Below are 14,677 nucleotides of genomic sequence, written 5' to 3'. Positions count from 1 at the left end.
TCCGTTTAGGACTTTATAGGCTAAAGCCAGCACTTTGAATTGTGCTTGGTTGCAAACTGGGAGCCAGTGGAGCTGGCGCAACAGCAGAGTTATATACTCCCTGAGTGCTGCTCCTGTTAGTAACCTGGCTGCCACCCTCTGCACCATTTGAAGCTTCTGAACAGTCTTCAAAGGCAAGCCCATGTACAGCACATTGCGGTGGTCTATACAGGATGCAACCAGAGCGTGGACTACCGTGGCCAAGTCAGACTTCCCAAGGTACGGGCGCAGCTGGCGCACAAGCTTCCCCTTGACATTAAGTCTAGTCGAGTCTGAATCCAGGAGGAGTCCAAGACCACCTGCAAACTGTGAACCTGAGATTTCAGGCAAAGTGTAACCCCGTCCAGCTCAAGTTGTAATTGTATTTCCACATTGATCTTGTGCAAGACCTGCAGTCAGGCATGTAACCGGGGGGGGGGGGGGGTTGAGGGGCTTCAGCCCCCCCCCCCCCCCGAAATTCTCATGGTGGTACACGAAAAGGCCTTACTGGTGCATCATTTAAACTGTTATGTTTATTCATATCACCATACTCAATATATCCCATATGCATGGGGGTATTGGGGTAATGATACAAAAGGTTTGCTAGGCTAGACCCTCTTTCACTCAGACTCAGCCCCCCCCCCCAAAAAAAAACCCTGAAAAAAATTCACCCCCCCCCCCCCCCGAAACGAAATCCTGGCTACGGGCCTGCCTGCAGTACTTCCATTTTGTGTGGATTAAGCTTCAATTTGTTTGCCCTCATCCAGTTTCTCAGGCAATGGTTCAGATGCAGAACTGCTTCCTTGGCATCAGATAGGAAGGGGTAATAGAGCTGGGCATCATTTGCGTACAGATCGTACTGAACTCCAAAACTCCAGATGATCTCTCCCAGCAGTTTCATGTAAATGTTAACATTGGGGGTAGTAATGAGCCCTGTGGGGCCCCAAAGCCCACAGGCCATGGGGTGGAGCAGGATTCCCCCAACACCATATTAATCATTTCCTATTATAAGCATTTTAAGTTATATATTTTTTTAAAATTAAGGAAGAAGGTATAAATGATGCTTGGTTCAACGAGGAGCTGGCAGCCATGAAGCAAAGGAAGAGGAGACTAGTGAGCATGTGGTGTTTGGATCCGAGCGAATCAAATTGAGCACAGCTAGATGCCCTGCTAAGGGCATATGCCACGGCAATAAAAGCTGCACAGAAATCCTTTCTAGCAACCAATATTGCATCTGCAAGGAACCGTCCAGCAGAGCTGTTCAGAGTTGTCAGAAGCCTATTAAATCCCACCTCTCAGGATGGGAACCCTGACTACTTGGCAGCCCACTGTGAAGCATTTGCTCAGTTCTTTGCGGACAAAGTTGCTTTGATCCGTTGTGATCGGAGCATTTGCACAGTTAAAACTTGTGTGCCAGTTGCGCCCGTACCTTGGGAAGTCTGACTTGGCCACGGTAGTCCACACTCTGGTTACATCCCATATAGACTACTGCAATGCGCTCTATGTGGGGTTGCCTTTGAAGCTTCAAATGTTTCAACGAACGGCAGCCAGATTGCTAACAGGAGCGGCACTAAGGGAGCACACTACTCCTCTGTTGCGCCAGCTCCACTGGCTGCCAATTTGCTACTGGGCACAATTAAAAGTGCTGGCTTTAGCTTATAAAGCCCTAAAAAGTTCTGGCCCAACTTACATGTCTGAGCGCATCTCCCCTTATGAATCATCTAGGACCTTAAGATCGTCTGGGGAGGCCATGTTCTCGTTACTGCCTTCGTCACAAGTACGTTTGGTGGAAATTAGATACAGGGCCTTCTCAGTGGTGGCCCCTTGGCTGTGGAACACCCTCCCTATCGAGATTAGATTGGCCACCTCCCTTTTAACATTCCAGAAAAAGGTCAAGTCATGGCTTTTTGAACAAGCGTTTGCAAATGCAGAATAACTGACACAGGCAAATGGAACGATTAGACAATTCGTCCGGAGAATGTTTTTAACAAGGAGACACTATGAATTTATATTTTATTGATTTGTTTAGTTTTTATTATATGTTATGTTTTAATTGTATTTATGACATTGTGAGCATTTAATTTTGCCCTGTTAATCGCCTTGACTCGCCTGCGGGCTGAGAAACACGGCATACAAATACAGTAAACAAACAAACAAACAAATAAATGTTTTGAAAGAGCCTGGCTCTGTTTAATTGAAGGGCTTGTCATCACTGCATGCATTAAAGCTGAAATATCATTGCTTCCCAATGGCAGGTACCAAGCCGTGGCATCCTGGAATCGGATTCAAGGGATTGGGATTCCCATGTGGAAGGCAGTGGAGGTGTCCCTCATTTGGGTAGCAGCCTTCTGCTTAGCCATCCCTGAAGCTATAGGCTTCAATCTGGTGCCGGTGAATTACCGTGGTCAGGACATCATAGTCTGCATGTTGCACCCAGAACAGAAGTCTGACTTCATGATGGTATGTTCTCACTTGGGATGACTGGCACAGCAAGGGAGTGAGGAGAGCCCAAGCCAGAGGCGTGGAAACGCTATTGCTTCAATGTTAAATTAGTAAAAAAAAAAAAAATCAAGATTTTAAAAATATGAAGTTAATTGGTTGACTAGCTTGTTATGGTTAGACCACACCTGGAATATTGTGTCCAATTCTGGGCACCACAATTCAAGAGAGATATTGACAAGCTGGAATGTGTCCAGAGGAGGGCGACTAAAATGATCAAGGGTCTGGAGAACAAGCCCTATGAGGAGTGGCTTAAGGAGCTGGGCATGTTTAGCCTGAAGAAGAGAAGGCTGAGAGGAGATATGATAGCCATGTATAAATATGTGAGAGGAAGCCACAGGGAGGAGGGAGCAAGCTTGTTTTCTGCTTCCTTGGAGACTAGGACGCAGAACAATGGCTTCAAACTACAAGAGAGGAGATTCCATCTGAACATGAGGAAGAATTTCCTGACTGTGAGAGCCATTCAGCAGTGGAACTCTCTGCCCTGGAGTGTGGTGGAGGCTCCTTCTTTGGAAGCTTTTAAACAGAGGCTGGATGGCCATCTGTCATGGGTGATTTGATTGCAATATTCCTGCTTCTTGGCAGGGGGTTGGACTGGATGGCCCATGAGGTCTCTTCCGACTCTTTGATTCTATGATTCTATGATTCTTAACTGTTTTTGTAAAAATCAAACAAATGTCTAAAACTAGCCCCAAAGGGTTAATGTCCCTCCAGTTATTCCCCAAAGTTATAGCAGTATCGTTCCACTTTAACAGCTATTGTCAATTCCTGTGACATTCTGAGGGTTGTAGTTTAGGGAGACATGGGAACACTGTAGGCTGTGAGGAATTGTAGGAGTTGAAGTCCAAAACATCTGGAGGGCTGAAGTTTGCCCATGCCTGGAGTACATGGACCCTCGCTGGCTTTGTAAACATCCGTACGGACCATTTTGGGTAGCCGGTGCTCCTGCCCACAAACCCTGACCCTTCTGAAAGATGGTGGTTGTCCATTGCTCTGAGTGTGCTGGCCAAGGAGGGAAGTCACCGGTGCAGATTGGGGTCCTTCCCTGCCTTCTCCACTTGGAAGGAGAGTTTGGGCCATTTTGGAGAAAAAGTATGATGTTGATTTCCTTGGAAGGCAAGCATGCCAGTAAACAAGCCTAGTAGACGAAAAACATAAACAACTGAAAAAAATAGTGTGGCTAACAGAGGATGTCATTGATTTATATGGATTTATATAATAGATCATGTCAAGATTTCAAAATTCCATCTAGAAATAAACCATGCACAAAAACATATTCTCGGCCTTTCCCGTAGCTTCCTATTGGACAATGGAAGGGACAGAGTTTTTTATCCTTTTGCTAAATGTGGAACGTTGTATTCATATCTTGTCTGCGAGGGTAATTTGTTATTTTTTGGCTGATTTGTCAGTTTTCTGTCAATGCAATTATACACATTCTTGACTTTCCGGTGTTGTCAAGAAATGTGTTGTTCAATTTTAATAATTTCCAATGAGCCCCCAATGGCACAATGGTATAAACCCTTGTGCCTTTAGGATTGCTGATCAAAAGGTTGCCAGGTCGAATCCGGGGACCGGGGTAAGCTCCCATCTGTCAGCTCCAGCTTCTCATGTGGGGACATGAGAGAAGCTTCCCACAGGATAATAAAACATCCAGGTGTCCCCTAGGCAACGTCCTTGCAGATGGCCAATTCTCTCACACCAGAAGCGACTTGCAGTTTCTCAAGTTGCTCCTGACACACAAAAAAGTAATAATAATTTCAATTTTTCCGCTGCCGAACAAACTTGCAGAATTATTATTATTATTATTATTATTATTATTATTAAACTTTATTTGTACCCCGCTAGCATCTCCCGAAGGACTCGATGTGGCTTACAAAGGCCAAGGCCTTAATACACAACATAACAATACACCTAAAGCAAAATTAAACAATTAAAGCAATATTAAAAACAACACAACAACAGCAGTAAACAATACACCAAAACACAATAAAAACTGGGCCGGCCAGAGTAAATGGTACAGGATTAAAAGTGCTGATGTGACAAGTGATGTGTAAGGATTATAAGGCAAGTGCAGCGTGCAGTGTGTGGCAATCTTAATTCTAATAAAGTGCTTCTGGGACTTGGTATTGGAGATTTCCTATTCGGGGAAGGCACATCGGAACAGCCAGGTCTTCAAGTTCTTTCTGACGACTGACGATGTAGGGGCCTGTCTAAGATCTTTGGGGAGGGTGTTCCAGAGTTGGGGGCCACCATGGAAAAGGCCCTGTCTCGTGTCCGCACCAAACGTGCTTGCGACGCAGGCGGGATCACGAGCAGGGCCTCTCCAGATGAACGAAGTGAACGCGTGGGTTCGTAGACGGAGATGTGGTCACGCATGTAGGCTGGTCCCAAACCGTTCAGGCCTTTGTAGGTAAGCACCTGCACCTTAAATTGGGCTCGGAAAATAAACGGCAGCCAGTGGAGCTCCTTGAACAGGAGGGTTGACCTCTCTCTGTAAGGAGCGCCAGTTAACATCCTGGCCGCTGCTCGTTGGACTAGTTGGAATTTCCGAGCCGTTTTCAAGGGCAGCCCCACATAGAGCGCATTACAGTAATCCAACCTAGAGGTGACCAAGGCATAGACCACCCCGGCCAGATCAGCCTTCGCGAGGTACGGTCACAGTTGGCGCACAAGTCTTAACTGTGCGAAAGCCCTCCCAGACACCGCTGACTTTAGTAAACTTTTATTTTTTACAGTTAATAAATTGATAGCAAAGTGAGATCTGCAATCTCAGCATGATCTTACCACTAATTTCTGCTAAAAACTTCTGCAACTAGTCCTTGTCACCATTTTGATTGCAACCATAAGTTGATACGTGTCTCTCAGTTGTCATATATCTTTTTCCACCAGCAGTTAATTGTTAGACAATATAATTGAATTGGACTGGGACTCAATTTGAAAAAGGAAAGAGTTGTTCTTATGCTTTCCCTTCTGTCTGCAGTTCTACAAGCTTGCGAAAGATTGGTGGCTTTTTGGCTTCTATTTCTGCTTGCCCGTGGCCTGCACAGGGATCTTCTACTACCTCATGTCGTTTGAGATGCTGAGCAAGAGGAACGGGATGAGAATTGCGCTCAATAACCACATGAAGCGGGTAAGGTCCTTCAACTAAACAACTTCTCCTGTCCCTTGGCTAACCAGACATACTACTTTGCATTGGATAAGACCTTTGGCTTATTAACATGGATGTGTTCCCTTTTTGGATTATGCTGGCCAGATTGTAGAAGTTGTAGTTCATAAAGTAACTTTGCTTTGCTTTGATTGTAAAACTGGCTCTCCAAGGTAGAATCATAAAGTTGGAAGAGACCCCAACTCCAACCTCTTCTGCCATTCAGGAATACACAGCCCATGCCCTTGTCACAGATAGCCATCCAGCCTCTTTGTAAGAATCTCTGGAGAAGGAGATTCCACTGCAATGTGAGACAACATATTCCAGTTAGACAGCAATTCCCATCCTAATATTTAGATGGAATTTGTTTTCCTGTTATTTGAATCCATTGCTCCACTACATTGTTGCACTGTAGCCCTGGAACACCTTTTCACCCAACACCACACAATGTTCAGATAATTAAGTAAAAGTTTATTATTGAATAAGTAAACAAGGAAAAGGGAAAGTCAAAAAGAAGCAGCAAAAGCTCAAAACACAATTCCCAATGAGATCAAGAGATTATTATTATTATTATTATTATTATTATTATTATTATTATTAGAAACACAACAAGATGAGTTCACAGCAGACACTCTGTTGGCTGTTGTACTGGATCAGACGTCGGACACTTCCCAAGTGTCTAAGACTGTGTGATGTATCAGCGAATAATGCGTGCAGATCCCAGTAAGGTGGCCTTTTGCAGCTGGCAGATGGTAATCTTGGCAGCGCCGATTGTGTTTAAGTGCAGGCCAAGGTCTTTAGGTACTGTACCCAGTGTGCTTATCACCACTGGGACCACCTTGACTGGCTTGTGCCAGAGTCTTTGCAATTCGATCTTTAAAACCTCATATTGTGTCATCTTTTCAAGTTGTTTCTCTTCAAACCTGCTGTCACCTGGGATTGCAACATCGACAATCCATAATTTGTTTTTTAACACGATCGTGAGGTCAGGAGTCTTGTGCTCCAAAACTCTGTCTGTCTGAATCTGGAAGTCCTAGCGTAGCTTGACGTGTTCATTCTCTGTAACTTTTTCTGGTTTGTGATCCCACCAGTTCTTTGTCGCAGGCAGATGGTATTTGTGGCACAAGTTCCAATGAATCATCTGAGCAACGGTGTTGTGCCTCTGCTTGTAGTCTGTCTGCACGATATTCTTGCAGTAGCTGAGGATATGATCTATTGTTTCATCTGCCTCCTCGCAGAGTCTACATTTGGGATCTGTCTCCAACTTTTCAATTCTGGCTTTGATGGCATTCATTCTAATGGCTTGTTCTTGGGCTGCCAGAATCAGGCCCTCCATCTTCTTTTTTAAAGTTCCATTTGTGACCCACAGCCATGTTTTTTCTTTGTCCATTATTATTATTATTATTATTATTATTATTATTATTATTATTTCTTATATTTATACCCCACCCTTCTCACCCCTGATGGGGGACTCAGGGCGGCCTTACAACAAGCACCATACGGTGCCATCACCATCATAAAACCATCATAAAACAATTCAATCAATACATTAAAACATTAAAACAGTTAATTAAAACAATTGATTAGACACGCCAGTTAAAAACCAAATCCAAAGCTGTGCCAATTCATTGTCCTAGGTTGCCTGAGTCTTCTTTTATTCTTAGTTCTTATCTATATAAATAAAAATGTAATGTTCGTTTGTGGGATTAACATAACTCAAAAAGCACTGGATGAAAAAAAAAACCACTGGATCGTTTGTGGGATTAACATAACTCAAAAAGCACTGGACGAATTGACACCATATTTAGACAGAATACACCTATCAGGCCAATGAGTGACCATCACTCATAAAAACACTAAAAAACACAACAGAAAAGACTTTAAAGGCCAAAAACTTTTAAAAATATATTACAGCGCATGCACAAAACCACACATACATACACACACACATATACACAGACTGGGCCACAGCAATGTGGCAGGGACAGTTAGTCTATATAAATAAAATGTAATGTTCGTTTGTGGGATTAACATAACTCAAAAACCACTGGATGAATTGACACCAAATTTGGACACAATACACCGATTAGGCCAACAAGTGACTATCACTCATAAAAACACTGAAAAACACAGTGGAAGAGACAAAAAATAAAAAATACATTATGACGAAAGTGCAAAATCACATATATACACATACATACACACACAAAACACATATACACAGACTGGGCCACACCAATGTGTGGCCAGGGGTGTATAGTTTTAAAATAAGAATACATATTATTATTCTTTTAAAAGTTTATCAGCTTTTGAACCAAGGCATCAAAAAGCAATCCACAGGGTCTAGAGTTAACACAAAGCAAAAGAATCCTCAAGCAGGATACTGTTCAAAAGTTATATCCATAAACATGAAAACAAGAACACAAGAAAGGCAAAACCTCCAAGAACATGAAGTCAGGAATCAAATTAAGAATCTTGAAATACAGGAACCAGAAACTTCGGACTAGAAAACTGGGAGCTGTTTCCCTTTTTTACAACGTTGTTCCCACTGAAGGTCCGAGAGCCCAGAAACTACTTTAAAAGCTTCAATCCCTCCCATGACATCACTTTGCACACACCTGCTTTTTCTCTCCTTATCTCTAAGCCTCTGAGAAAAACGAGTTTGTCTTTGTTTTACATTCCTCCTAATTTCAAGGCAACTTGATCTGGAAAAAACTTTGTCTCCCACATTCTCCTTCATCGAAGTCATTAATAAAGATGTTGAAACATGGCTCTCATGCTTCCTCTCTGCATTGACAATAATAATAAATATTAATAACTAATTTCACTGTTCAACGGAGAAAAAGTTGCGGGCCTGAAAATAGTTGTTCTTTTATGATTCTGGGGTGCTGAAAACAAAAATGACATTTAAAAAAGTATATTGGCTCTAGTTTTTATGATATAAGCAATCACGTGATCACGTATGGTTGAAAAAAATGCATGTTGCGACTTACACTATGGAAGATTCTAGAAAGTTGCGGGCCTGAAAATAGCTGTTCTTTTATGATTTTGGGGTGCTGAAAACGAAAATGACATTTAAAAATGTATATTGGCTCTAGTTTTTATGATATAAGCAATCACGTGATCACGTATGGTTGAAAAATGCATGTTGCGACTTACACTAAGGAAGATTCTAGAATACTCTAGAAAGTTTGATGACGCAGTATTAGTGCCGTGTACAAAAGCCAGAAAGCCCTATATAAGGCCAGACTTTTGAACGGTGAGGGTCAGTCAGTTGAAGACTGAGACAGTATCGTTAAACATCGTTTTACATTGTTCTTTTTACTGTAGTTATGCCTCCTCGCACGTGTGTAAATAAAGCACTATGGAAAAAAGATATCAAGGCCAATGGACTCCGTCAATGCTGTCAGACTACTGCTGGAGCATTGGAAGAGGGAATCCTTTCCTTGAATACAAAATAAAAGTCAAGAGAAGCAAACAGGATATAAACTAAAGTCACGATTAAATCGACATTTAAAGTTTCAGACTTTTCAACTGCTTTAGGCCTACTGATATAGTTTCTTGCTGCACAAACATAAACAATAGACTAATTAAATAAATATTTCTCATGTATAAACTATTGGCAATATAATTTGACTAAAATTTAGTAAATATTCACGGTTTATACACATGCAGTAAGGTTAGGCGCATTATCATAATATTAATGAATTACCTATTGTGGAGAAAATTGAAATAGCTGTTGCATAAAAACCAGAGCCAATTAACACATTTAATTATTATATTTGAATTCAGCATGTTAAATTTATTAAGAAATGGCACATTTCGTTTCCGTAACTGAGAAAAACTGAAAATTTGTAGAACAGTGATTATTATTATTATTATTAATAATAATTTATTATTATTAATAATCATTTAGTTCAAGTTATTTATATTCCTTTTTGTGTCCTTTGACTTATTAATCTCAATGTCTGGGCTTATGGGTCTCAGCGCCGAGAAGTGGCCAAGACGGTGTTCTGCTTGGTGATGATCTTTGCTCTCTGCTGGCTGCCCCTCCACCTCAGCAGGATACTCAAGAATACCATCTACAACCAACATGATCCTGATAGATGCGAGCTGCTCAGGTAGGATCAATACCGGAAATGCCACATCTTCAAACCTCGGAGACATCCAGAATCCATGAGGTCAAAGAAAAGTTTCCAAATTTGAAATGTTTATACTCCAACTTCTCATCTGAATCTCTCGGGGCAGCAAATTGCTATCACACAATCATGAGGTATCATAAGACGACAGTTAGCCTAAAATAAACAGCCCAATCTGAATTTCCAAATGCGTAACGGATTCTCAGAATGTGCTTTTTGCTTTTAAAATAGGCCAATTAATGTCAAACAAAGGACAATGGTTCAGTTATACTGTCTGTAGTTGCAATGCAGGGAGAATCTATTCTGTCCTTGAGCTATTACATTTTGTATGTCTAAAGGCGGGTGAGAACAAACTTATGCTGCTGACATATTAACACAGAATGATAATAATAATAATCATCATCATCATCTTTATTTATACCCCGCCACCATCTCCCCAAAGGGGACCCGGAGTGGCTTACATGAGGCCAAACCCAGTGATACATTACAGCAAAATAAAATGTAAACAACAAAAATAACATCACAATAAAATAAATAAGCCATTCAAGTAAAAAAAAAAACAGTGCAAAATAACATAATAACAAATAATTCAATGTATTCGTTGGTTAGACATTATGCTTACTTACTTACTTAGGCGATCCCCTTGTCTTCCAGTGTTCTTGTGGGTCCGTATGTGGCTGTGGAGCCCTATTCTTGCTCTGCATCTTCTTCCGCAGTGAGGGCATTGGTTTCCAGGTGGAAGGCGGTCTCGGTCGGGGTTGGCTTGACGTGCCTTCCTCTTGGCATGCTTCTCCCTTTCGCCCTCCATTCGTGCCTCTTCAAATTCTGCAGCACTGCTGGTCACAGCTGACCTCCAGCAGGAGCGGTCAAGGGCCAGGGCTTCCCAGTTCTCAGTGTCTATGTCAGAGTTTTTAAGGTTGGCTTTGAGCCCATCTTTAAATCTCTTTTCCTGTCCACCCACATTCCATTTTCCGTTCTTGAGTTCGGAGTAGAGCAACTGCTTTGGGAGATGGTGGTCAGGCATCCGGACAACGTGGCCGGTCCAGCGAAGTTGATGGCGGAGGACCATCGCTTCAATGCTGGTGGTCTTTGCTTCTTCCAGCGCGCTGACGTTTGTCTGCCTTTCTTCCCAAGAGATTTGCGGGATTTTCTGGAGGCAGCGCTGATGGAATCGTTCCAGGAGTTGCATGTGACGTCTGTAGACAGTCCACATCTCACAGGCATATAGCAGGGTTGGGAGGACAATAGCTCTATAAACAAGCACCTTGGTATCCCTACGGACATTATGCACTATTTATGGTATTGCAACAAGTCTTAGGAAAGTTTATTCTCCAGAGAGCATCCTTTATCTCTTACAAGAGCAGACCTGGTGTATCCCTAACAGCACATATTGCTCTACTAAGGGTGCATCTATACTATAGAATTAATGCCGTTGTACACTCCTTCGACTGCTATGGCTCAATGCTATGGAATCATGCGAGTTGTAGTTTTACAAGGTCTTCAACCTTTTTTTGTCAAACAGTGCTAGTGCCTCTTCCAACTACAAGTCTCAGGATTCCATAGCAAGATACCATGCTAGTTAAAGTAAAGTCAAAATGCATTAATTATATTATATAGATCAGTTTATCAATCTTTTTTTACCAGGGAACACTCTCCAACATTAGTACCAAAAGGGTTACGAATCTGTTTTTGGTCAACTTTAGATTTGGTTTGATTATTTGGGGTGCTGATTCAGAAAATTGCATTGGATAGACCACATCGGCTCTAGTTTCTGATACAGAACATATGCCATCTAGTAGTCGTCATCTGCTCACCATAATTAATCATCTAGAGCTGACATGGTCTATCCAAGGGGTCAGGGCTGGTCAGCAACAGGGAAGGAATGTCAGGCAGTGTAATAAATAAAGAGGAAGGAAGCTCGCAGACCAGATTTTCGTCCTCACAGCCCTATGGTGGTCCACAGCCCACAAGTTAAGAACCACTATTCTATATTCTTGCCAATCAGATGCTGTGATGCTCATCTTTTGGCTCATATATTGGTCATTTTAGCATGGTAAGCAAGTGGAAACATTTTTCATGTGCTCTAGAGATGGCATGACGTCAACAACAGAGGAAGTCACCCAATGTCTCATTCTCTCTGTGTGTGGCTTTCGAATGTCCACAGTCAAGTCCCCCAGTTTGTCATCAAGCTCAGTAGGAGCACCTGGTGGTGCAATAGGTTAAACCCCTTGCGAGGGCAGGACTGCTGACTGAAAGGTCAGCAGTTCGAATCCGGGAAGTGGGGTGACTTCCCATCTGTCAGCTCCAGCTTCCAATGCGGGGACATGAGAAAAGCCTCCCACAGGATGGTAAAACATCTGGACATCCTCTGGGCAACATCCTTGCAGAAGGCCAATTTTCTCACACCAGAAGCAACTTGCAGGTTCTCAAGTTGCTCCTGACATGGAAAAAAAAATCAAGATTAGTGACCTTGGGCCTCTCCATCTCTGCGCCTAGCCTTCCTCATAGGATCATTATGAGGATACAAATGAAGAGGACAGCTAGTCTGTAGGTAGAGCAAGATAGCTGCCATAGATGGAGGAACACCAGAAGCAGAGAGATTGGATGGACCTTTCAGAGCCCACAGTAAGTATATTTAATAAGCCTTGGCACTATAAGGTTTTGTGAGACCAGTCACTCTTGTTGCAACAGTGTGGTAACAGTGAGGCTGGGGACCATGTTTTAGTTCTTGGGGACCACTGAGGGATCACGGGCCACAGGTTGGGGCCACTGATATACATACACCTTAGGCCACACTCCCTTCTACAACTTTTGCAGCCAGTGAGCTGAAAATATTGGTGCCAGCCCAGTGCATGTTGGCCAAGAACTGCAAGAGGTGGTCTCTTCCAATATTTTGTGCCATTTGGTTCTAGAGCTGGGGTATCACAATTTTTCCTTGTTTGTTTCCTTTCTTCTTCCAGCTTCCTTCTGGTCATGGACTATTTTGGCATCAACATGGCCTCACTCAACTCCTGCATCAATCCTGTGGCTCTCTACTTTGTCAGTCGGAAATTTAAGAACTGCTTCCAGGTAAGAGAACAGTGTACTCTTGGAGAAACAGGTTGTTGGTCTCCAAATGGAATGGTAAAATTGTTACAGGGAGGAGAAGGAAGAAGAAGAGGAGAAAGCTTTCTTGGGATTGTGTCCCTTCCTCAAAACAGGCCTATTCTGCTATTTACACACTACAAGGAATAACCGTTCTCATATAAAATGTATTAAAACATTGGAGCTGTTTGGGAAAGTTTTTTATTTTCCATGTCAGGAGTGACTTGAGAAACTGCAAGTCGCTTCTGGTGTGAGAGAATTGGCCGTCTACAAGGACGTTGTCCAAGGGATGCCCAGATGTTTTGATGTTTTACCATCTTTATGGGAGGCTTCTCTCATGTCCCCGCATGGGGAGCTGGTGCTGACAGAGGGAGCTCATCCGTGCTCTCTCCAGATTCAAACCTCCAACCTGTTGGTCTTCAATCCTGCTGGCACAAGGGTTTAACCCACTGCGCCACTGGGAGAAGTGGTAGAAGCAGACAGGTCAGTTGGAGAGCATATCATGAACCCCTCCACTGGCCTGCAGCTAAGGCCAGTATAAGAATGCAAAAGAATTGAGATCATGGGGAAGATAGTCGTTCATATGCTTCCCCCTGCCAGCAAAAGATCTTGATTCACTCCTAGCATTCAACATTGATGCAGTTTCCCTTTGTGCATTCTTGCTGAATGAGGATTTGAACACAGGTTTCCTAGTTTGCTAGTGTAACCATCTTAGTTATTTATTATTTATTTCAAATATTTGTACACACACACCCCTCTACCCCCGAAGGGGGACTCAGGGCAGCTTACAGCTGGCAACAATTTGATGCTATATATCCACAGATAAAACAGCTATTACAAAATAGATAAAACATCAATATAAATTAAAACAATTTAAAATAGTGCAAATTCAATTAGTTGGCCAAATCTAAGTCTGAGTTCTACAGTCAACAAGCCTGTCCATAGTCCATTTACCATAGCATTGTCATCATTTATCAACCTACTATCCAAATGCCTGGTCCCATAGCCACGTTTTCAACTTTTTCCTGAAGGACAGGAGGGAAGCAGTTTACCTAATTTCGCTGGGGAGCGAGTTCAACAGGTGGGGGGGGGGGGCACCGCCGAAAAGGCCCTGTCTCTCGTCCCCGCCAAGCACGTTTGCAACAGAGGCAGGATTGAGATCAGGGCAACAAAAGACGAAACTGAGTTACAAATCCATCTGAACATGAGGAAGAACTTCCTGACCGTGAGAGCCATTCAGCAGTGGAACTCTCTGCCCCGGAGCGTGGTTCCTTCTTTGGAAGCTTTTAAACAGAGGCTGGATGGCCATCTGTCTGGGGTGTTTTGAATGCAATTTTCCTGCCTTTTGGCAGGGAGTTGGACTGGATGGCCCATGAAGTCTCTTCCAACTCTATGATTCTATAATCCTACAGTGTTACGAGCTTTTAAGCCACCCAGAATTGGAACGAAATCTCACCCGATGGTCTTCAAGTCCATTAAAATCATGAATTTGGAGACAACTGAGTGATGCAATTAGCATTTCCATCCTTCGGAAAGATTTCTCTTTGGATGAATGTAGAATCTAAACAGACCAGCCTTTGGGTTTACATTTGCCTTTTTCCCTGGGAGGATTGTGTAGGCCCAGATGTTTTTGTTTGCTGCTTGCATGATCTCGGCACAGGTCATTCTGTTTGACTCTAAACAATATTTTCTGTTTGGCTTCTTTCTTGTAGTCTTGTCTTTGCTGCTGGTACCCAAGACCAGCCCTTGTCATTGTACAAACGGATGATAAAGGCTCCGTTGCAAAGTGGAA

The 14,677-nt window shown here is 42.8% G+C and overlaps 1 protein-coding gene across 2 annotated transcripts in view; it reads left to right on the top strand.

The window, feature by feature from the left end:
- LOC132762973 (endothelin receptor type B-like) overlaps nt 1-14,677 on the top strand; it is a 31,524-nt gene that overhangs the window by 14,426 nt on the left and 2,421 nt on the right. For both annotated transcript variants that reach the window (XM_060756251.2, XM_067471551.1), the window contains exons 4-8: nt 2,274-2,478; nt 5,498-5,647; nt 9,650-9,783; nt 12,762-12,870; nt 14,598-14,677. The exon at nt 14,598-14,677 is cut by the window's right edge and continues 2,421 nt beyond it. In XM_060756251.2, the coding sequence (XP_060612234.2) occupies nt 2,274-2,478; nt 5,498-5,647; nt 9,650-9,783; nt 12,762-12,870; nt 14,598-14,677 (678 nt within the window). The remainder of the gene's footprint in view (nt 1-2,273; nt 2,479-5,497; nt 5,648-9,649; nt 9,784-12,761; nt 12,871-14,597) is intronic.

This window comes from Anolis sagrei, chromosome 10, assembly GCF_037176765.1.
Source record: "Anolis sagrei isolate rAnoSag1 chromosome 10, rAnoSag1.mat, whole genome shotgun sequence".
Taxonomy (NCBI): domain Eukaryota; kingdom Metazoa; phylum Chordata; class Lepidosauria; order Squamata; family Dactyloidae; genus Anolis; species Anolis sagrei.
This window is presented reverse-complemented; position numbering and strand designations above follow the sequence as displayed.